Source organism: Macaca thibetana, chromosome 16 (assembly GCF_024542745.1).
Source record: "Macaca thibetana thibetana isolate TM-01 chromosome 16, ASM2454274v1, whole genome shotgun sequence".
NCBI classification, from domain to species: Eukaryota; Metazoa; Chordata; class Mammalia; order Primates; family Cercopithecidae; genus Macaca; species Macaca thibetana.
The window spans coordinates 61644600-61669172 of NC_065593.1; the positions used below are offsets into that span (position 1 = coordinate 61644600).

Below are 24573 nucleotides of genomic sequence, written 5' to 3' on the forward strand. Positions count from 1 at the left end.
AGTTTATGTCTCAAACACACATTTTTTAGAAGGCAGGTAAAACAAAGGCCACGTGTTGCTCTCTTCCAACAGCCTTACCTGTCTAGAAGAATTCAAGTTTTGCATGCCCAGCCCGGAGGCAATCCCACCCAGGGCCTGACTGGGGAGTGCACTGTGTGAAAGGGGGAGCTTCAGGCTTGGGGAAGGCAAGAACGGTGAAGGCGTGGGCTCTTCCACGAGGCCGCCATCCTGATTGGAGAAAGAAAGGGTGAGCTGTGTGCAGTGTCCATCAGCAGACAAAGCACCAAACAGTTTCCCAAGGAAACAGAGGAGGCATGGATGGATAAATAATTAACAGATCAAAAAAGTGTGGATAAGGGAATGGAGAACATGGGCAAAAGCAAGAGGGGAAAAAGAAAAAGAGAAATAGGATTAAGATGCTGTTTTCAGTTTAAAAGTATTTTACAAACACATATATTAGCTGCTACTATTCTCCTAACTACTGGCTCCTAACAGGTAGGAGCACGGAGGAAGGATGGAGGCATTGGCAACAAGCACTTTACAACCATTTTCAAATAAACAGATTCTTTTTGAGAAGTTATTACCAAAGCTGTAGGTATACATAGGTTGAATTCTGTGACATTTGTTTTTGACCTACAAACACAGCAGTTTCATAGAGTGTAATCTAAGAAGAGGGTGAGTTATAAAAGTAAGTTATAAAAGATAGAACCTTATTATTATTATTATTATTTTTTTACATCTATTGAGGTCATGCTATGTGCCAGGTCTTTTGCAAATTTATGTCAGCTAACATCACAACCAGCCTGTGCATTATCCCATATTTTAAATGTCAGGGTCCCAATTTAGGGTTGTCAGATTTAGCAAATAAAAATATATGATGCTGAGTTACACTGGAATTTCAGATGAACAGTAATTTTTTAGTATGATTTCAAAAATTATTTATCTGTAATTCCAATTTCACTGGGCATTATGAGTTTGAACTCTGTCCACACTGGCGATGGGAAGGACGAGGACGAGGATGTGAGCCTCACCCTGGGCTACCCCACAGCTGCAGCTGAAGCAGATCACGTGCTGGAGGACTCTGAGAGTAAGATCAAGTCCCATCTCTGATATTCTTTGCTTGTGAGCCTTTCCTTTCATTGTTTTTTTTCTTTTATTTTGAGACAGAGTATTGCTGTCTTGTCCAGGCTGGAGTGCAATGGCACGATCTCAGCTTACTGCAACTTCCATCTCCCGGGTTCAAGCAATTCTCTTGCCTCAGCCTCCCAAGTAGCTGGGATCACAGGCGTGTGCCACCATGCTCGCTAATTTTTGTACTTTTAGTAGAGATGAGGTTTCACCATGTTGGCCAGTCTGGTCTCGAACTCCTGACCTCAGGTGATCCACCCACCTCAGCTGGGTTTACAGGAGTGAGCCACCACACCCAGGCTCCTTTCATTGGTGATTTTCTTTTTAAAATGTGTCCTTCCTTCCTTCAATTTTATTTTCAAGGCTCAATGTTTGCATTGAATTTAGTGCAATGCTTTTCTCCGCTTTGTAGTCACACCAGTCTGGAGTGGGGACATCATTACATGACAACACTGGGGACTGAGCTGTGACTGGACTTGCTAAACATTCAGGGAGTTTTCCACGGACGCCTGCTGTGGTCACTCATGTGGCCAACTGACAAGGGGCAGCCAGAGATGGGTGCCCAAGCCCCACCACTTCCAATCCCTTTTCCTGAGGCTAAACATGTAACACATCATTTCCAAAGGGAAGATCTGTGTTTTTAAAATGAGATATTTGTGTTTTAAAATGGAAATCTGATGATCCTTGCCCACTGGACAAATTGAAGCAGAAAACCAGCCAAGATCACACAATAAAAATGAAAATCTATTTTCAATCCCAGTCTTTTTCATTCTCAGTAACATCACATGAAATACGACATTCCCTTCTTTGAGTTCAACATTCATAATGTTAGAAAAAAATGGACAAAAGTCATTTAAGTATTACAGTCCAGCAAATTTTTAATCTGGCTTGTATTAAGGACACAGTTGAAATGAAAAACTCCTCTTGTTAAAAAAGCAAAAACAAAAAACCACCTATATTCATACCTTGTCAAGAAAGGTGGGGCGGTCCATGGAAGACTCTTTGGAGATTGGCGGGCGGCAGCCGAGGGGCTTGGCGGCCATTCCATTATGGTCGGTCACTCCCAGCCCACGCTTGTCCACGTCCACCTTCTTTTCCAGCAGAGCGCCTGGAGCACAACAAACAGAAGCAACGCTGTAAACAAAACAAGTGAGTGCTGAGCACAAGACAGGCACTAGCTAAGGCCTCAAGGAGGGATGGAGACCCTCCACCCCTTTAAACACAGGGAATCCAGGGGCAGAGACAGCCCTTGGCTTTGCTAGGGCTGAGCCCGACAAGGGGCTGCCAAGGATTCAGGTCAGGGGATGGGGGTTGGTCTCGTGCATCCTTCCATGGCTCCTGCACTCTCTGATCTGGCCCTGCCGCTCCTCTGCTCTCTCTGCAGCAGCCACACCAGCCATGGCTGGTCCTCAGGGGCTCGGCTTGTCCTCTTCCCTGGGATGCACTCCCTCCCCTAGTTTTCTATACAGCTTGCTTCCTCATTTCTGGTGAACTCAATGGTCACTTTCTTGCAGGGGCCTTCCCGATTATTCTGTCTGCAACAGCTCCTCTCCTACTTCATGGCTGTGCCTCTCCATTCACCGAGTCCTGTATCTGCAAGGATTCTTCCAGATGTGGGGGATACAATACTGTTCAAAACAGACACTGTTTCTATTCTCATGGCTCTGTTGGCTTAATGACTAGTGTGTGTTTGGCCCACCCTCCATCCTGCTCCACAGTTCTAGGGAGTTAGAATTCACCTCTTGCAGCACACCCTGCTCTGTCCCACCCTGGCAGTTTGCACCACATGTCGCACGTGCACGATTAGACAGTCTGCAGTCTATCCTCATTATTCATGAAATCTGTACTTGTAAAACTGTCCTACTTGCTAAAATTTGTAACCCCCAAATCAAAAATTGCAGCACTTTTGTGGTTATTTGTGGACATGTGCAGATTGACAAAAAAATGTGAGTTGCCCAACATTCATGTTCCCAGTTCAGGTTGAGCCTCAGATCTCAAGCTGTAAAGAAGCGTCCTTTTTGTCGTTCATTTATTGTCATGCTTTTCGTATTTCTGTGCTTTCTGCAGTGATGCTGGTGTTTAAAATGGTCCCCCCATGTGGGGCTGAGGTGCTGTCTTGTGTTTTTAAGCTCAAGAAGGCAGTAAAGCACCTTACGGAGGAAGTATGTGTGTCAAGTAAGTTTCATGTAGGCATGAGTTAAAGCACTGTTGGCCCTGAGTTCAATGATCATGAATCAATGACATGGTACATCCAGAAAAAGGAAGAGAAAATTCACTGACCTGTATGTGAGGCTGCTCAGAAGTACTCAAGTAACATCTGGGCATGTGATAGAGCTATGGAAAAGAAGCTAAATTTGTGGATTCATGAGTGTAGTGGACGGCATTGTTATGAGTCTGAAAGCCAAATAAATTTATGGTCACATTATCCAGGGTCAGAAAAATGGTACACCCTTCTTGGTTAATGTTTTAGTATTAACAAATATGGCATATAATTACTTGTGAGAAATATATATCAATATTAAATAAGGTGTCTTGAAACAGAAAAACATATAAAACAAGGTTATATATTGACTGGTTGACAAAAATGTTGTGAGCAAAGGCTCATAGGAACCCAACCCTGTGTCTCCTAGGAACCCAACCCCATGTCTCCTAGGAACACTGGTTCAGTATTCATTAATTCAGTGTTTGTGATGACTTTATAGAACATAACCACCAAGAAAATAAGAATCAACTATATTTAAATGTAAATATTTAACATTATTATTACTTTTAAAGCAGCTCCAGAACTAGGGTTGCTTGTTCCTTGACAGAAAATCTTATCTCTCAACAAGAGCTGGTGCTCAACCAGCAAGGCGACGCTTCTGCTGGCCCCTAGGCAAGTCCACTCTGGGGCAAGGCATGAGGAACGCACTCAGCGTCCACTGAAGTCCAGTGTGTGGTTCCAGTGTCTCTCAGAGTGTCATTATTACCTCCCTTTAAAACATACGGGAAAATATTGAGAAAAGCCAACATGCTTCAACTACGGTATTGGCGATTCGGCTCCAAAGTCCACTAGTCCCTAGAGACTCACTCTGTGGTTCCAGCCTGTTGTGTGGTTGCTCTTTCACTGTGGCCTGGTCCTGTCTACCCAGGACATATTCAACCATTAAACCATGACTACAACCAAATGCTTCTGGAAAGTAAAACTTCACAGCTGGGTACCTTTTTAAAAAGGATGTTGTATGACTTACTCATGGCCTGATCAAGATTCATATTGTTACTCTTCAAGGCCTCCTCGGCTGGCTCTCTCTGAGTAGGAAAACAGAGTTTTCATTAATGCACATTAATTAACAGAAGGAAAGCTTACAAATAGTTTAATTACTATCAACTTAAAGACATAGTTATTAGGTTTTGGAACTGGAAATACATTTCTTCACTGTTGAAGTTAGAGACAATGTCTTTTGAATTAAAAATACTTGTAATAAGAAAATGTATTGACTTGATTTTCAAAGTAAAGCATGTGTATTTAACACTTTGGAAACAAAATGCAGAGTGACAGTAAAACCCTGTAAGTACTCCTAAAATCATTTTCATTTTTAAAAAATGTAACTATTAGTATTATTTTTGTAGAGATAGGTTCTCTCCATGTTGTCCTGGATGGTCTCAAACTCCTGGGCTCAAGTGGTCCTCCTCCTGCCTCGGGCTCCCAAAGTGTCGAGATTACAGGCGTGAGCCACCGTGTCTGGTCCTAAAATCATTCTGTACAACACTGAGTAGCACTGATTCCATAAAGATGCAATCTATGCCAAGACAGCAGGGCCACAGACAAGGACACCTGCCATGAGGACAGGATGCTCTCCTAGGACAGGATTCCTGTCATGGGCCGATCTCCATGCCTCTCTCTAGTCCCAGCAACTATGTCAGTCACTGTTGGAGTACAGAGCTTCACTTCTCACTTCATCAACTCTAGGCTCTATCATCAACAACTTTTCTCTAAGAAACAGAAAAACAAAACAAGTAGATTCATTTTGATAATTTATGACTGGAACACAGTAATCTCAGGGGATGATAGAAGCCGCTAGGGTGCCATGATAACTCAGACAGTATAAATCAGGACACGCTGCGGCCACGGTCAACCTCTTGCCCACTCACACAGGCAGAGCCTGGGCCACCAACACAATGCCCTGCCCAATGCAGAGGGCCTGTGCCCAATGTGAAGGATGGGGTTCTTCCTCTACATGGAGGCCATTCTGGACTCATTTTTTAAAAGGCATCTACAGTAATTAAAATATAAACATTCATTTGAATAAGGATTTTGAAAAAAGGCACATGAACGGAATACATGGCGAATATGGGCAACATTCCTTGTCATCTGAACTGCCATCCAATCTCAGGAACTGAACAGACTGTGGTATTTTCAGGGGAACGCTCTGCAATATGAATTCTCCCTACATATGACTGGAAACTTAGGAACTAAGCAGGTCTGGTTAGGATACTTTTTCTGGATATGAAACTTTAGTACTTTATACCAAGTTTTCTTTTGTGATCTTTGTCAATATACTCTATACACTAATGAAATTCACTTTTAATTATGAATTAAAAGTAAACATAAAACTGTATAAAACCAATGAAAATTAAAAATCACACAGCATTTTCTGGCTGGGCGTAGTGACTCATGCCAGTAATCCCAGCACTTTGGGAGGCCGAGGCATGCAGATTGCTTGAGCCCAGGAGTTCGAGACCAGCCTGGCCAACATGGTGAAACCTCATCTCCACCAAAAATACAAAAATTAGCCGAGCATGGTGGCTCACGCCTGTAGTCCCAGCTACTCGGAAGGCTGAGACAGGAGGATTGCTTGATCACACCACTGCACTCCAGCCTAGGTGCCAGAGCAAGACCCTGTCTCCAAACAAACAAACAAACAAACAAACAAACAAAACAAAAAAACAGCATTTTCTTTTCTAGGAAAAGGCTCTCACACCCTTTTTGACAGAAATTATGTGGGTCTTTGCTGTAGTTCAAAGCAATGATCCCTAACCCAAACTACCCAGGTAAAAAGGAGATTCAAGGGTTAGATGATGTCAATATCTCATTCCTCAAATAATCCTGGTGCCTTCTGACACACAGAGCAAACATGGAGAGGAAACAATCAGCGCATTTCATTTCGGGAAGCATGGTAGGTAGCAGTAAAATATGACAGCAGTTACCGGGAAGCCCATGTCTGTGAGTTGTTTGATCAGCCGGCTCATGATCCAGGCCTCATCCTGCTTGCCAGATGTCTTCATGCCCTGGAACAAAGTGTGGGAAAGGGGAAAGTCCATGAGCTATATTTTAATGCATTTCTTCCAGAAATAGGAGACAGCCTAAATTCAGGGTCATTTAAAAGTCACAGGATCTTTTTGTATTAACGTTGAATAATGCTGTATTCCAGAAACTCTCTAACAGTATTTCATGGCTACTACTATGGAAAGCATCAAGGTACATTTGCAGGTTGGTATATGTGTGCAATTTATGAACTTAAAAAAAGCAAGATAATTATTTCTCTTTCCCAGATAATTTAGTTCATCACAAATATATATTATTTTTACTATCCAATAATTCTAAGTGCTCCCTTGAACATAGCCCTGTGTGAAGTTTACTAAAAATTATTTACACAGTTTTTGCCCTTTTCTGAGCTTTATTCTGAAAAATGATAAAATGAGGGGGGTTTATTCCAATGAATAAACAGGCAGCAAGAAGAAAGAGAGAAAAAACCTGTTAGTTTTATTAACTATTTGTTACGTATAGCTCACAGGGTAGAGAAAATGAGTAAGGAGGAAAATGTCAGTGAAGGAGAGGATGAGGAAAAAGGTCAGCTACAGAAAGAGCAGTGTCGGGGGGAGGGCATGGCACCACAGAGGAGCCAGGAGGCTTCTCAGTAACTTCCCTCTGGCCGGGCACGGTGGCTCACACCTGTAATCCCAGCACTTTGGGAGGCCGAGATGGGTGGATCATGAGGTCAGGAGATGAAGACCATCCTGGCTAACACGGTGAAACCCCTTCTTTACTAAAAACACAAAGTATTAGCCAGGCGTGGTGGCAGGCACCTGTAGTCCCAGCTATGCGGGAGGCTGAGGCAGGAGAATGGCGTGAACCTGGGAGGTAGAGCTTGCAGTGAGCCAAAATCGCGCCACTGCGATCCAGCCTGGGCAACAGAGCGAAACTCCGTCTCAAAAACAAAACAAAACAAAACATTCCCTCTGAGCCTATAAATGCAAAGGTTCTGATGATGCATTATCATAATATGAAAAAAATCCCCTTCTAAAAATATTCTTCATAGTGTTTTTCACAATTGAGCCTGCCACAGTTATACCATGGAGCACATGGAGCTCTACAAACAGGCTTTCTTTCCTCAAGGAACTAGCTTATTTGGGGGCTATTTTAATCATTACTATGCGGCCAGAGCCAGATCAGCCAATATTTTAATTTACCAATTTGGTATTTTTGGTCCCATCGTTAACTGGATTATTTGCCAGCCCAACTGTAAAAAAGATTCTTTCTGATGTCTGTAATCACTTCTACTACTCATGAGCGGAAAGCTCTGATTTTAGTTTCTGGTTTCTGCTGATTATTAACTGAATGCTTTTTTAAACTACATTTTTTTGAACATGAATACCTTCACACGATTCAAAAGCATAAACAAGGTATAAAGAAAGTTTTCATCTCATGCCGCCCCATCTGCTTAGTTCCTGTTCTCTCCAAGAGGAGACTACTCATAGCAGTTTCTTATTTGCCCTTCCAGAGAATTTAGAACATTCTGTAGAAGCGAATACACTATGTGTGCATGCACACACACACACAAATACACACACGCACGGTTTTCTTCCTCCTACCTCACAAAATAGGGTGTGCGCTGTACATGTTTTTCTGCACCTTGCTTTTCATTTAACAATGTACTTTAGTGATCCTTTCATATCAATACATATATAGAATTTCCTTTTAAATAGTTTTGCATAATGTAGAAATGACAATTAACTTGTTACTCCACCAATGTACATTTAAACCATTTTTATCTTTTTACTACAAAAATGCTGCAATACAAAACTGTATAAATGCCACAAAGTGAGACTCTTGTTTCTACAGAAAAAATAAAGAATAAAATTAGTTGGGCAGAGTGGCATGCACATGTAGACCCAACTACTCAGAAGGATGAGGCAGGAGGACAGTTCGAGCCCAGGAGTTCAAGGCTGTACTCCAGCCTAGGTGACACTGCAAGACTCTGTCCCTAAAAAAATTTTTTTAAATAAAAAAATCAAAATGTTGGCTTTCTGCAGGTCTGAGAGATGAAAAATGGCAGGCATCTCTGAGTGCTGTCTGGAACTGCACTGCCTTCCTGTGAGTCTGTGTCTAGGACCACTGGTGCTCCTTCTCTGTGGACCAGCTACTCTTCACATTCTGTGATATTTTTTTCCTGGCTGATTTTTTTTTTTTTTAATCAGTTTCTAGGACTTTACGTATCAGGGAGATCAGCCCTCTCTATGATATGAGTTATAAACATATTTTTCCAGTTTGCTATTTTTCTTTTGACTTTGATTATGGTATTTTCTGTCATGTACAGTTTTTATATTTATCTATTGACGCAAAAGATTTTCCTTTATGCCTTTTAGATTTTGGTCATAGTTAGATAGGCCTCTCTGACTCCAAAATTGTTTTTAATGTTCTTTCACATTTTTATATTTTTAATATTTCAATTTGTGACCTACTTGAAATTCAGTCATGCTGAATGTGGACTGAGATGGGCAGTCATCCAGAAAAAAAAGAGATACATGTCTCATGTATCTCACATATATATGAGATGTGTATCTCAATTTTTTCTAGATGACTGCCCATTTGTGTCTTTTTTTTTTTTTGAGAAGGAGTCTTGCTGTGTCGCCCAGGTTGGAGTACAGTGAAGCGTTCTTGGCTCACTGCAACTGTAACCTCCGCCTCCCGGGTTTAAGCAATTCTCTTGCCTCAGCCTCCTGAGTAGCTGGGATTACCGGCGCCCACCACCACGCCCAGCTAATTTTTGTATTTTTAGTAGAGATGGGGTTTCACCATGTTGGCCAGGCTGGACTCGAACTCCTGACCTCAAGTGATCCACCCACTTTGGCCTCCCAAAGTGCTGGGATTACAGGCGTGAGCCACTGTGCCCGGCCTGCCCATCTGTTTTAAGACTTCTTAACCATCTGTCTCAAACTTTTTGGTCTTAGGACCCTATAAAACTCTCTTAGAGACTGAAGATCCCAAAGAACTTTTGTTTATATGATTTGTGTCTTTTGCTATTTACTGTATTAGAAATTAAAACTGAGAAAATTTAAAAATATTTTGTTTAAAAATAACAAAGTCATTACACATTAACCTAACATTTTAAAATAAAAAGTAATTAATTTTTCATGAGAAGGGTGGCATTGTTTTGCCTTTTGGCAAATCTCTATGTCTGGTTTAAGATAAATGGCTGGATTTTCATGTCTGTTTCTGCACATTCTCTGCTATAATAAAGATCTCTGGACACCTCTACCCTATGCTGAGATTTCAAATGAATAAGACAGTCTTAGTACTGGCATGATAATAGTTGTGACCTTGCTTACTCCCCTGAAAGGGTCTCTGGGACCTCCAAGGGTCCTAAGACTACTTTGAGAACCTCAGGTCTATCTTTTCATCTGATTAACTGGATACTGAATGTGTTTGAAGTACCTTTGGTTTTCAGGGTATACCATCTTTAAGAATGTTGTATGCATTACCTTTTGAAGTCCTTTTTTGGGGGCATTCCCCCAGGAGCTGCAGGAGGAGGTGCTTTCTTGGGAAGCAGCATTATTCCACACGTCCCCTTCTTCATCCTCCCACTGGCTGGTACTGAGGTTCATTTCATCCCCACCACTGCCCCAGCCTTCTTGCATAGATTTTGAAGCTAGAAATAGAGCAAACATGAACTTATCAAATTCACGTTCCTAACGCGGACGATGCTTCCACTATAACAAATAATTTAGGGGAGGCGGGACAAATGATGCACTGCAATCTACCTTTTTATGCCTTCATTTCTCCCAGATCTCAGAATTGAATTTCTTCTGCTACATATGTAAATAAACATGTATATGTATATAATTTTTCCTTCAAACACCAGCTATTTGTACTCTGTGCTGTTCTAAACTTTCTTAACCAACTATAGATCATTCTGAAACACAAACATGCTAAGAACAAATCCTGGGGCCACCAGGGAAGGTGGCAATCTCTACATGGTATGAAAAGGCTACAGAAATGTAGATTCCTAAAACATTTCATTGTCCTGTGTGGTTTTTAAAATTTGTACATTTTTTCTTTTTTTGAAACAGGGTCTTGCTCTGTTGCCCAGACTACAGTACAGTAGTGCAATCATAGCTCACTGCAACCTCGAACTCCTGGGCTCTAGTGATCCTCCTGCCTCAGCCTCTTGAGTAGCTAGGACTATAGGCATGTGCCACCACATCCAGCAAAATTTTTCTTTTTAATAGAGATGGTGTCTCACTATGTTGCCCAGGCTGGTCTCAAACTCTTGGGCTCAAGCGGTCCTCCTGCCTCAGCATCCCAAGTGTTGGGATTACAGGCATGAGCCATCACAAGTGGCAGGAAAATCTGTAATGGGATGCTTCATAAATCTGTGTCTCATCTGTGCATAGGAGCCACACTAGTCTTCTCTGTATTGTTCCAGTTTTAGTACGTGTGCTGCTGAAATGACCACCTCTGTCTGATTCTTAATCACTGCTTGATCCAAACCTGTGAGGATTAAGTGACACAGAGCAGAGCTTCTCAAACCTGCCCACTCATGACAGTCAGCTGGATCACGTGCAGTGTGGCAGGCCTGAGGTCGGGCTCGACAGGCTGCATTTCTAACAAGCCCATAGGAGACGCTTACAGACTAGCAGGATGGAGGTCTTAGGCAGATGGAGCTACAAAGTGACTATTGAGTTTCCACTTCAGATATTGTTTTTCCCTCCTTTCTTAAAATACAAAGTGATTTTCGGTATCAAAATTACCCCAAATTTTCACTTCTTGGAAGAATATGCAGAAGGGCAAAGACTAGGTAATAGCGCAATTAGCTGGGTCTTTAATGAAGATATAATGCTGATAAACATACAGAATAGGCACATAACTGTGCCTCCAAGGAAAAATTCTCGAGATAGAATACACTGCCTCAAAATGGCACATGAATCTAAATACTCAGAAATTCCCCTATCCTTTAGGTTTGTAACAAAAAGTAATATAAATGGAATAAATACTTTGAGCAGAGTGGTGGCTATATGGAACACACTAGCGAGCATTAGCAAAAAAACAAAATATAAAAGCAATAAAGTTGCATTTTAATATCTAGGACATCTAATAATGTCCAAAGAAAAGATGAAGCTTCTGGCCGGGCGCGGTGGCTCACGCCTGTAATCCCAGCACTTTGGGAGGCTGAGGCAGTTGGATCACAAGGTCAGGAGATTGAGACAACCCTGGCTATCATGGTGAAATCTCGTTTCTACTAAAAACACAAAAAACTAGCCGGGCGAGGCGGCGGGCGCCTGTAGTCCTAGCTACTCGGGAGGCTGAGGCAGGAGAATGGCGTGAACCCAGGAGGTGGAGCTTGCAGTGAGCTGAGATCGTGCCACTGCACTCCAGCCTGGGCAACAGAACTAGACTCCATCTCAAACAAAAACAAAAACAAAAAAGATGAAGTTTCTGCAGTTATGTGAACAATTAGTTTTTTTTTTTTTTTTTTTTGAGATGGAGTCTCTGTCTTCCAGGCTAGAGTGCAGTGGCCTGATCTTGCCTCACTGCAACCTCCACCTCCCGGGTTCAAGTGATTCTCCTACCTCAGCCTCCTGAGTAGCTGGGATTAGAGGTGCCCGTCACCATGTCCAGCTAAGTTTTGTATTTTTAGTAGAGACGGGGTTTCACCTTGTTGGCCAGGCTGGTTTCGAACTCCTGACCTCAGGTGATCCACCCACCTCGGCCTCCCAAAGTGCTGAGATTATAGGTATGAGCCACCATGCCCAGCCAGAATTAATTTTAATATCAGATTTAAATCAGTAATCTTATATTCATGTTAATATTACAAATATCACATTGCAAAACACCCATATATTATAAGAATTCCACGTGGTATACATAATCTGGACATTTACAAGGATATTTATTACCTGCAAATTTGCTACACTTTCACAAAATGGAAGGAAAATGTACAATTTTTTTATTTTTTCAAGTTGTTTAGGGATAAATAACTTGAAAACAAACATGGCGAATTCCACCCAAAGTAGAATTCTGTTGACAAGATGAAAGCAGGGCAAGATGGCAAGATACGTTAGGCTGCTGTGAGGTAAAACGTATTTTCAAAAACTTATCTCAAGAAGATGACATGCTTTATCTTTCTTGCTCAGTGAAATAGCAGGTTTAAATTACTTAATGTGGCAGGTACAAGAATACTGCTGAAGTAGTGTGGGCATTACCAGGAGAATCAAACATAATATGCTGGTTGCTTTGATTCTTGCATTTCTTTGTATTATTATAAAAGGAGGGCATGGACATCTCTTAAAACCGCCTTTGTGTTCACGTATCAGGCATGGCAAATATTTTAAAAAATTAATCTTGGCTTTTTTTTTTCTTAAGAGATGGGGTCTTGCTCTATTGCCCAGGCTGGATGCAGTGGTACAATCATGACTCACTACAGTCTTAACCTCCCGGGCTCAAGCAATCCTCCCACCATAGCCTCCCGAGTAGCTGGGATTACAGGCGTGTGCCACCATGCCCGGCTAAATTTTCCACTTTTTTTGTAGTGATAAGGTCTCACTATGCTGCCCAGGCTGGTCTCGAACTCCTGGGCTCAAGAGATCCTCCTGCCTTGGCCTCCCAAAGTGCTGGGATTACAGGTGTGAGGCACTGTGCTTGGCCAAGATTCTTGGTTTGTAGTAAAAGCGTAAATATAATGAGGAAAGTATCCTAAAACTCTAATTTTTAAAATTCAATACTTTGAGTCATTTCTAAATTGCCAGATCAGGGCAAGCACGACGCTAGGCTTACCTGGTTTGCACAGGGCTGAGGCAGCACCAGGTGCGCCAGCTCTTCCAAACGCCACTGGCGGTTCGGCAGGGTGATCTCCCCACCCGCTACCACTGCTGGGTGGCTTCCCCCACGCTGCTGTGCCATTATCCACCAGGGGAGAAGGGGAGGATGGTTCTCCCCAAGAGTTTTCAGTCTTTGAGTGAACATGAGGCATTTCTCCCCAGCCTGATGAAACTGAAAAAGGTTCCAAGGGGTAGAGAAAATAATGAAAGTGCATCAGAGAAAAGTAAAAATATAATTCAGTTTTCAATTTCAAAATAATTTCAAGATAATCCATCCTTAGAATAGCCCTTAGTAGAAAACTTAAAGGAGGCAAATGTATTACATGTAATCCGATTTGTTTAGCTTTGTATTTTAAACTTTTTATTTATTTATTTTTGTTTAGAGACGGTGACTCACTGTGTTGCCCAGGCTGGCCTCAACTCCTGGGCTCACTCAATCCTCCTGAGTAGCTGGGACTACTGGGGCGTGTCACTGCAAATGGCTTGTTTAGCTTCTTAAAACTGGTCAGATGCTGTGGCTCATGCCTGTAATTCCAGCACTTTGGGAGGTGGGTGGATTACTTGAGGTCAGGAGTTTAAGACCAGCCTGGCCAACATGGTGAAACCCAGTCACTACTAAAAATACAAAAATTTAGCTGGGTGTGGTGGCACACACTTGTAATGCCAGCTACTGGGGAGGCTGAGGCAGGAGAATCTCTTGAACCCAGGAACCAAGTAGTTATGTTTTGTGAAGTCCTAAGTTATACTTTGGCAACCCGGGAGGCAGAGGTTGGAGTGAGCCAAGATTGTGCCACTGCACTCTAGCCTGGGCAACAGAGCGAGAATCTGTCTCAAAAAATGAAAAAATAAAAAATTGCCATTTTCTAACTCCTGACCTCTACCCATTTACAACTTTAAAAGTCCATTAAACATTAAAGCCTATTCAATTGTCAGCATTTGCAACACAGTAGGGTTTAGAAGAATAGTTTAAAACTATGGTTAAAAGCTTGTTTACTTATTGTATTATATGTAATGACATAAAAGAAATCATTCTAAGAAAAATTTGTGAGTTGCAAATATATACTGAAATATTATTCTTGTTTATCTTTTGACCATCATAGACACAGATCACCTTATCTGGGCAAAGAAATGAGAAGACGGCAGATTAAGCACATAAAGGTGAAGTCATAACTGGAAAATGCAGATGGTTCCCATGGTACCACCCACAAACTGAGGGAGATCTGAGGTTTCTGTCTTAGAAGGCAGATGAGACTTGAATTACGGATCAAAGTAGTTCCTATAGGTACTCTGGGAGGGTTTTTCAGGAACCCTTTCATTCCTCTGCCAAGTCCTGTTGCAACAGCATCCTCAGGAATTGGTCTCTTGTGGAAACAGGTTAGAGACGCATATAGAAGCCTGTGGCATCACAGGTGACACTTGACAACATGGGTGTGAACTTTAGGGATCCACTTATACACAAATTTTCTTCCACCTCCACCACCCCAGAGATAGCAAGACCAAGGCCCCCCCTTCCTCCTCAGCCTCTTCCTCAACATGGTGATGATGAGGATGAAGACCTTTATGATGATCTACTTCCACCTAATGAATAGTAAATATACTTTCTCTTCCTTACATATATACATATATATATATGTGTGTGTATATTTTTTTTTTTTTTTTTTGGAGACAGAGTCTTGCTCTGTTGCCCAGGCTGGAGTGCAGTGGCACAATCTTGGCTCACTGCAACTACCGCCTCCCGGGTTCAAGAGATTCTCATGCCTCAGTCTCCCGAGTAGCTGGGACTACAGGCATGCAACAACATGCCCGGATAATTTTTGAATTTTTAGTAGAGACAGGGTTTCACCATATTGGCCAGGCTGGTCTTGAACTCCTGACGTCAAGTGATCCGCCTGTCTTGGCCTCCCAAAGTGCTGGGATTACAGGCGTGAGCCACTGCACCCAGCCTTTACAATTTTCTTAATAATGTCTTCCATTCTCTAGCTTATCTTATTGTATAAAACTCTGAAGGCATAAAAAAGTATGTGTTAACTGACTGTTTGTTATCAATAAGGCTTCTGGTCAAGTAGCTAAGTTTTTGGGAAGCCCTAATTTATACTTTTGATAACCCTAATCCCAAACTGTTCAAGGGCCAACTGTATTATCTACAGGCACAAAAGAGGTTATGACACCAGGTAACAAGGAGGATTTCCCCATGCCCTTCACTCTTCAGTACAAAAAACATTTTATATTGCATAGGTCAATCTTATTTTTCCAAATCAACTCAAATTCTAATCTTTTGCTTCAAATTCTAATCTTTTGCTTCTGCCATAAGCTCACCTGACACTGCTGATAGTCAGGTTGACAGCTTGTAGCAGTTGTAATTTTCATACAGATACATTATGCTCAGAGACAGAAATGTAAATATTTTAAGTCATAACTGTAGAAAGCATGAGACAGTTTAAGAGAAAAGCTTACAGTATAAAATGCAAATAGTTAACCATCAATTTTACATTGTTTGGCCTCAACGTGGATATTACAACATTAATTATGAAATGTATTAATTTTCTGACTAAAAATAGTATGGAATCAGTTCCCTTGATACTCTTTATTCTAAGAAAATGCAGTAAGATGGATTAATAACAAAAGGATATACAACCTAGAAATCATTTTAAATTAGAAGCTCTATGCTGAGCAATATATTATGTAAATAGTTACCAATAACAGGGGAGTTAGCCCTAACCAGTTATCGCTGGCAATTGCTAACTACAATATTAACTTTAATTACACGAAAGACAATAATATATATTGGGAGAAGGAGTTTTACAAATTGAAAGGACAAAATTAAATCAGAGACATTAACATAGCTAATACAATTATCAAGGTTTTGGGAAGCTAAAATAACTTATGTGTTGCTAAAGCCCAATTAGCTATAAAAATACTAATTTACTGTAGGTAAATAATAAACTCACCTAGAATTTGTTTATCTCTAGACCTCCATCTCTTTGAGGAGGCAATACGTATTACAAATTGTTTAAGTCAAAACTAAGGATAAATACTAAGATTGTGGTAAGCATAGTTAATTGATTTTTGTAAAGAATTTTAAATTCCTCTTAAAGGCAGCAGAAATGTCTAGTGAGTATTTTCATGGAGAAGGCAAACGACTTGCAAGCATCACATTTCAAAATCTTAGAAAGAAATGGAAGAACACTTGCTTACCCAAAAAATGAAAAAACCGAATATTTCCATTTTTATATTTATTTAATAGGGATGGGGTCTTGTTATGTTGCCTAGGCTGAAATGCAGTGGCTATTCTTAAGTGTGATCATGGCGCACTGCAGCCTCGAACTCCTAGATTCAAGCGATCCTCCTGCTTCGGAGTAGCTGAGATTACAGACGCCTGCCACCACACCTGGCCCAGTATTTTCATTTTCAGTTGAATCTTGCAAGACTACAACTTATCTGCATCCTAACAGAAACACTAGGATGTACCATCTGACACTCTAAAGGTTCTAGAAGAGATGCTAAAAACTGAAATGCAATAGAAAATTCTGACGCAAAACAAATAGTTTCAGCACATAGAAAATGATTTTAAGTACACAGAATTAAAACAATCTCTACTCTTAAGTGTTTATCATCAGAATGAATTTGGCATCTTTTTAATAATTTATAGGAATTCTTTTAAAGTTAGAATTGATGAGGTAGAACAAATTTCTTACATTTAAAATACTGATATTAAACTTTTAAAAATGATCCTTCAAATACTACTGCTTTTTGCAGAATATTTCTGTACTACGGGGTCTTAGAATCGTTACCTCCCTTCAATTTCTTCAAATTGACAAACAAAGATGGGGATAATAAAACACAGCCAGGATTTTGTAGTTTTCATTCAATTTTAAAATATACATTCATCTTTCCATCGGAATGGAGAAAATATGGCATGCACCCGGAAGCTGGCTATAAAAATGAGCAGCAGATGGAGAAAAGGCCAAGAAACAGGACCAAGGAACAGAGAATCTTTCTCTCACTAAACACTGTTAAGCACATCACATCTTAAGCACTACAGATAATTAAGTCAGTGGATGGAATTCTTTCCTCTATGAAATAAGAAATCAATTCTAGCTTGTTCCATGGATGTCATTTACATGGCTTTGTAAGTGTGATGGGCAGTCCTTTTTGGGAGGAAAGGTTTAGTTGAAAAGTGGCCAATTGTAATTAATTAGAGTATATGATAAAGGACTAGGCCAGACACGGTGGCTCACGCCTGTAATCCTAGCACTTTGGGAGACCGAGGTGGGTGGATCACTCGAGGCCAGGAGTTCAAGACCAGCCTGGCCAACATGGTGGCACACACCTGTAGTACCCGCTACTCAGGAGGCTGAGGGACGAGAACTGCTTGACCCTGGGAGGCGGAGGTTGCAGTGAGCTGAGATCACACCACTGCACTTCAGCCTGGGTGACAGAGGGAGACAGTTAAGACTCTGTCTCAAAAAAAAAAAAAAAAAAAAAAAAAGATAAAAGATTAAAAATGCAATCGATCAGGCATTTATTGAGTGCTTGCTATGTGCTTGGCTTTTTAAGGTGACCTAAATATTAACCTAACCTAAATATTAACCTGACCTAAATATTAACGAGATGAAATTTTTTTACTCATACCAATAGCCTTTAAGCTTAATGTAAATTTACTATGATTGGTTGGGTACTTGCTTATGGAGGAACAGAGCAGAATTGATAGTTGCAAGATCAATAAAACTTTCTTATCTGAAATCAAGATGGGTCTTTATACAGTGAAACTTTATATAGAAGAATTTGTTCATTATACAAGAGTATAGTCAGATGGCAAAGTATCCTACTTCTCTGAAAGTCTTCGTGGTGGGCATTTTACACTTCGTTCCAAATTCAGGGGACTCTATTTGAGGGTTAATGATTCGGGGTCCTTTCTAGAAGCTGACCATGGGCCTCAAGCTGCACAGCAACTTCCCTTAGAAGAGCTTCTTCTGCCTGCCTTATTGAGTCATCATGTGGAGTAAGTATTAGAAAAGGAAAACCATCTTATTTACTTTTGATTTCACTACATTAATACAGATTTTAATGTGGTAACTCTTTCCTACCGGCATTGGGGGCGGGGGGCACACTATATTTTCTTCTTCTTCTTCTTTTTTTTTTTGAGACAGGGTCTCCTGTTGTCCAGGCTGCAGGGTGGTGGTGCAACCACAGCTCACTGCAGCCTTAACCTCCCTGGGCTCAGGTGATCCTCCTGCCTCAGCCTCCTAAGTAGCTGGGGCTAGAGGCGCATGCTACTATGCCCATCTAATGTTTGTATTTTTTTTGTAGAGACATGGGTCTCACTAGGTTGCCCAGGATGTTCTCAAACTCCTGGGTTCAAGCAACTCACCTGGCTCAGCCTCCCAAAGTGCTGAGATTACAGGTGTGAGCCACTGTGTCCGGCCTCACACTGTATTTTCAACTGTCTTCATCATTTACCTATTTCGAGTTGAAGGTACCTAAAGCTAAGGCCTTGGCATGTGGGGTTCACGTGTCTCATGCCATGGACTTGCACTGAGAAGCATCTCTTCCTACTTCTGTAGCAGGCTCCCAACTCCCCAGCCCTTGCTCAAGTTCAGCCCCACTTAGCAAACCCCTCAAACACAGGAAAGCAAAAACAACCCAGCCAAACAAAACCCAAGGAAAATCCCACATCCACAAAAAGCATATATCACTCAGACCATTCCTCTTTCAGTAACTACTGCATAGTGCTTAAAATAGAATTACTTCTGGCTGGAGAGGTCAATGGGATCTATTTCTGAAGTTATGTTAAAACAGCTGAGCTGTAACAGGATCTTGCGATTCACTCCATCTGCAGGTGACTGTCTTTTGGTGTAGTTTTTATACTAAAGAATGATAAACTTCCTAGGACAGGAGTCTGGAAGGAAGGCCACTGCTCTCTGGCTTCTGCTGCTGACGAGACTTAGAGAAACAATACACGTCTCGCCTTTGTAGGCAGAAGCTTCCTAAATCTAATTTTTTTCAAGTTTTAGTTTAGTGAATTGGAGATAGGCCTCTTTCATGATTAATGCACACAATCTCTGCTTTTATAAGATGATAATTGTTTCAGAAAACTAAGTTTTAAAGCAAGTGTCACCAGATTAAGTACCCACATGCAAAGTAAAGTATGCCTCTGGCTAGAACCTTCACTGACTTGTGGGAGCCCACAGGGGTCACCACCAGCACAGCTGGAATACCTGCTATGGCTGAGAGGCATCTCTGAAGAGCCGCAAATAGGCAGCAAAATGAACACACAACAAATTCTAGACGAAGATTAGTATTAGCAGTAGACTCCCTGCCAGTTTTCTGATTGGCATATGTAATATTTTACTTCTAGCCACTGTTGGAAGACACAGTGAGATGTCACTACCCCACTGCTGCTGGTTTACTTGGATCAATTGTGTAATGGCCTTCATATTTAACTCTAAAATTATCTACATTTCAGTGAAATTGGAGTTCAGAGGTGAAATCCCTGGAAGTTCTTGTTCAATTTCATTGTGAGATTCAGAGCCAACTACGAGGCTCCGTTGCTCACTAAATGGTTTTATTAATTAATATTCAATGTTCTCTTGTGTGGCTGCAAGTTGGTTTTTAAGTGTCCCAGAATATTTATGTCTGCGTACGCGAGGTAATCATGGGCTCTGAGTATTTTTAGGGCCTGCTTTCATTCCCTTAGAACACACAAAAATGTTATGTTTGCACTTTGGCCCTTTCTGCCACATCCCACTAACTGGTAAAACAGCAGACTGATTTTATGATGACTTAATAGCTTCGTATGCGCAGCAGAACACAAGGTCCTGCAATTCTGGCTTGCACCAGAGACAGTAATTGAGGCAATGTTGAAGGAGGAGGATGTGTGTGAGCCAGTGTAGACAACTTTACATCCTGTGTCACGTGTGGCCTCTGGAGCCCTTCTCAGGCAGCCTACAATTTCTGATAAAAAGACAGGCACAGGGATATTTCTCTGGACTAATACTGCTGTTTTATCTCCAGAATGAATCTGAACCAGGTCCAGACAATCAAGTTTAGGAAGCTATACTGCATTTCCTAAAATACTATGTTTTCCTCAGGCTCACAGAAAACTAATTAAAATCAACAAGCATAGGACAAAAATGACTGTACTGTAGCATTCGCTCCTTTAAAACAACACACATACAAAATATGTAATTCAGAAATCATATTTTATAAGATAGGAGAGATCAATACCCTTAAGTGGTAATGATCAACAACTTAAAACCCAAACTCTGACATAAGTGAAAATTCTACAAATTCAGCATAGGTCAACAGCAAAATTGCATAAAACCTAAAAACACCAACTTTAAAAATAGCAGAAATTTCATGAGGTAGTCACAAGTGGAAGGCTTCTGTCTGGGAGTCCCAATAGCTATGGAAAGCTGTGCAGGCATTCAAGCCAGTGGGCAGCACGGCCTGGCAGGTGCTGAGACTGCTGCTGCCCTTGCTGACCCTGACTGCCCAGATGGCACAGTCCCCAGAGAGGAAGGCAAGGGGCTGCCACTGGGGGTAATGCCACTCCTGCATGCTGTCACCTCTATGAAGGGAACTGGTGTGGAACTGTTAATTCTACAGTCTCAAAGAATAGCTTGGTCTAACAAGCTTGGAGAGTGAAAGGCTATGATTACTTGTAATTCTTAAGTAATCATACTTATGATTTTTGCTCTCACTGCAAAAGAAGGCTTGGTTCATGTCTGAGACTTATACGTCACAGGTAATACAGGGCAGGAATAATATTCAGTGTAGCCACTTTATGCCAGAGGTAGAAAAACAGATTGTTATAAATGAAAAAAATGAATAATCCCATATGTTGTGCAATATACTAAACTTGACATACTTTCAGCATGTGAGCATACTTCTACATGGAAAAAAATTTGTGTAACTTTGTCTGTTAATTGGTAAAACTAGATTTTCAACTGCTCCTATAATACTGCTACAACTACAAAGAGCACGCACATGCACCGGCTGCAAGAGTTGCAGGGGAGAACAGAGTACACTGTTACGGTGTAGCAGTTACAGCACATTTTCCTTCTTTCTATTTGGTGATAATACACGCAATTTGTTTAAAAAACTATAAATATTTTTCATATAAAAGATAATTATTTTGGCTCTTTTAACTGAACAAGAATGCCTTTTTCGGAGTGAAGCTCCCATGTTTTAGCTACCAAAAACGAGTTAAAAGTAGTTTCTGGGCAAGGCGCGGTGGCTCATGCCTGTAATCCCAGCACTTTGGGAGGTCAAGGCTGGCTGGCAGATCATGAGGTCAGGAGATTGAGACCATCCTGGCTAACACAGTGAAACCCCATCTTTACTAAAAATATAAAAAAATTAGCCAGGCGTGGTGGCGGGTGCCTGTAGTCCCAGCTACTCGGGAGGCTAAGGCAGGAGAATGGCGTGAACCTGGGAGGTGGAGTTTGCAGTGAGCCGAGATCGCGCCACTGCACTCCAGCCCAGGCAGAGAGCGAGACTCTGTCTCAAAAAAAGAAAAAAAAAAAAAGTAGTTTCTGGGCCAGTCATGGTGGTTCATGCCTGTAATCCCAGCACTTTGGGAGGCTGAGGTGGGTGGATCACTTGAGGTCAGGAGTTCCAGACCAGCCTGGCCAACATGGTGAAACCCCATCTCTACTAAAAATACAAAAATTAGTCAGGCATGGTGGTGCTCGCCTGTAATCCCAGCTACTTGGGAGGCTGAGGCAGGAGAATCGTTTGAACCCGGGAGGTGGAGGCTGCAGTGAGACGAGAGTGTGCCACTGCACTCTAGCCCAGGCAACAGAGTGAGATGCCTCAAGAAAAAAAAAAAAAAAGTAGTTTCTGGCCAGGCATGGTGGCTCACACCTGTGATCCCAACACTTTGGGAGGCCAAAGTGAGAGGATGGCTTGAGGCCAGGAGTTTGAGACTAGCCTGGGCAACACAGCATGACTCTGTCTCTAAAAGAAAAAGTTTCTAAAGATAACATATCCTTAGATATCCTCCAACGGGGAGATCCTCCAACAAACGCAATATGGTTCTAACCTCTGTAGGGTGTCATGGATATATATAAATATAAATATATATTTTACATATATATATAAAAAATATATATTTTACATATATATTACACATCTGAGACTTCACCATCTCCCTCCCACATACGTACCCTTGGAGAGCTACTTAATCTCCTAGGTCTCATTTGTAAAATGAGGCCCAAGGAGCTGTAAAGATTCAGTGTGAGACGATCCATAAAAATGTTCCATACATGACAGCCAAGCATGGCCAGACCACGCTTATTGCAAGACTCCAGTGCCAGGCACAGGGCCCTCTGTAGCTTGAGCTCTTCCAGGAATTGGCACTCAAATTGGGACTATCCACTAAGGGTAGATGGGACATGCAAGCCAATTTAAAATAGTCATGGGCTGCATAATGACGTTTTGGTCAACTGACTGTGCAGATGACAATGGCCCCCTAGGATTATATATAATGGAGCTGAAAATTTCCCATCATCTAATGATGCTGCACCCATCATAATGCAGCGGAATGCATTTCTCATGTGTTTGTGGTCATGCTCGTGTAAACGAACCTACTGTGCGGCCAGTCACAGCAAGGTCTAGCACACACAACCGATGATGCTAATACAGGACTATGTTACCGGTTTATGTCTTTACTGTACTTCCTATTACTGCATCTCCAATGGGACAATGTATGGAGGTGGACAACAGCGATACTGAAGATCCTGGTCCTGTGCAGGCCTAGGCTAATGTGTGTGTTCGTGTCTTAGTTAACAAAAAAATTTAAAAGGTACAAAAAAAAGCTCACAGAGTAAGAGTATAAAAAATAATTTTGTACAGCTGTACAGTGTGTTTGTGTTTTAAGCTAAGTGTTACTGAAGAAAGAAAGGTATCTTTTAATAAATGTAGTGTGGCCTAAGTGTACAGTGTTCACCAAGTCTACGGCAGTCTCCAGTGGTGTGCAGCAGTTTCCAGTGGTGTGCAGCAGTCTCCAGTGGTGTGCAGTAGTCTCCCATGGTGCAGAGTGGTGAACTGTACTTTGCAGTGATGTACAGTAGTCTCCAGTGGTGCACAGTAGTCTAAAGTGGTGTATAGTGGTGTATAGTAGTGTAGTCTGCAATAGTCTCCAGTAATGTGCAGTAGCTCCAGCAGTGTACAGTAGTTTGCAGTGGTGTATAGTAGTTTGAGTAGTCTGCAGTAGTGTACAGTAGTCTGCAGTGGTATGCAGTAGTGTACAGTAGTCTGCAGTGGTGTACAGTAGTGTACAGTAGTCTGCAGTGGTGTACAGTAGTGTACAGTAGTCTGCAGGGGTGTACAGTAGTGTACAGTAGTCTGCAGGGGTGTACAGTAGTGTACAGTAGTCTGCAGGGGTGTACAGTAGTGTACAGTAGTCTGCAGGGGTGTACAGTAGTGTGCAGTAGTCTGCAGTGGTGTACAGTAGTCTGCAGTGGTGTGCAGTGGTGTACAGTAGTCTGCAGTGGTGTACAGTGGTGTGCAGTAGTCTGCAGTGGTGTACAGTGGTGTGCAGTAGTCTGCAGTGGTGTACAGTAGTGTGCAGTAGTCTGCAGTGGTGTACAGTAGTCTGCAGTGGTGTACAGTAGTGTGCAGTAGTCTGCAGTGGTGTACAGTAGTCTGCAGTGGTGTACAGTAGTGTGCAGTAGTCTGCAGTGGTGTGCAGTAGTCTGCAGGGGTGTACAGTAGTCTGCAGGGGTGTACAGTAGTGTACAGTAGTCTGCAGGGGTGTACAGTAGTGTACAGTAGTCTGCAGGGGTGTACAGTAGTGTACAGTAGTCTGCAGGGGTATACAGTAGTGTGCAGTAGTCTGCAGTGGTGTGCAGTAGTGTACAGTAGTCTGCAGGGGTATACAGTAGTGTACAGTAGTCTGCAGGGGTATACAGTAGTGTACAGTAGTCTGCAGCAGTCTCCAGCAGTGTACAGTAGTCTGCAGTGGTGCACAGTAGTCTGCAGTAGTGTCCCAGGCCTTCACATCCACTCACCACTAACTCACTGACTCGCCCAGAGCCACTCCCAGTCCTGCAAGCTCCACTCATGGTAAGTGCCCTATACAGGTGCACCATTTTTAATCTTTTATACCATATTTTAATGTTCCCTTTTCATGTTTAGCTATGTAAATACTTACCATCGTGCTACAACTGCCGACAGTATTCAGTACAGTAATATGCTGGGCAGGTTTGTAGCCCAGGAGCAATGCCTGTACCACACAGCCTAGGTGATTAGGAGGCTATGCCACCCAGGTTTATGTAACTATACTTTATGTTAACACAATGCTGAAATTGTCTGATGACACATTTCTTAGAATGTATCACCATTGTTAAGCGATGCATGACC

The 24573-nt window shown here is 41.8% G+C and overlaps 1 protein-coding gene, 1 long non-coding RNA gene and 1 other non-coding gene across 12 annotated transcripts in view; 1 reads left to right on the forward strand and 2 right to left on the reverse strand.

The window, feature by feature from the left end:
* Positions 1 to 24573, reverse strand: part of TNRC6C (trinucleotide repeat containing adaptor 6C) — a 264335-nt gene that overhangs the window by 32351 nt on the left and 207411 nt on the right. For 6 of the 9 annotated variants that reach the window (XM_050764151.1, XM_050764143.1, XM_050764146.1 and 3 more), the window contains 6 exons: positions 13163 to 13378; positions 9871 to 10037; positions 6316 to 6396; positions 4359 to 4416; positions 2094 to 2236; positions 79 to 252 (listed from right to left, as the gene is read on the reverse strand). In XM_050764151.1, coding sequence (XP_050620108.1) covers positions 79 to 252; positions 2094 to 2236; positions 4359 to 4416; positions 6316 to 6396; positions 9871 to 10037; positions 13163 to 13378 — 839 coding nt within the window. The remainder of the gene's footprint in view (positions 1 to 78; positions 253 to 2093; positions 2237 to 4358; positions 4417 to 6315; positions 6397 to 9870; positions 10038 to 13162; positions 13379 to 24573) is intronic. The other 3 variants (XM_050764144.1, XM_050764150.1, XM_050764152.1) reach the window with 1 other exon arrangement.
* On the reverse strand, positions 10733 to 10844 carry LOC126940007 (U6 spliceosomal RNA). Its single transcript, XR_007720537.1, has one exon. It is a non-coding gene; the product is annotated as a U6 spliceosomal RNA (small nuclear RNA).
* Positions 23445 to 24165, forward strand: LOC126939295 (uncharacterized). Of its 2 annotated transcripts, none has more exons than XR_007720335.1 (3): positions 23445 to 23524; positions 23786 to 23884; positions 24146 to 24165. It is a non-coding gene; the product is annotated as an uncharacterized LOC126939295 (long non-coding RNA). The 2 variants fall into 2 exon arrangements; XR_007720336.1 differs by lacking the exon at positions 23445 to 23524 and adding an exon at positions 23590 to 23644.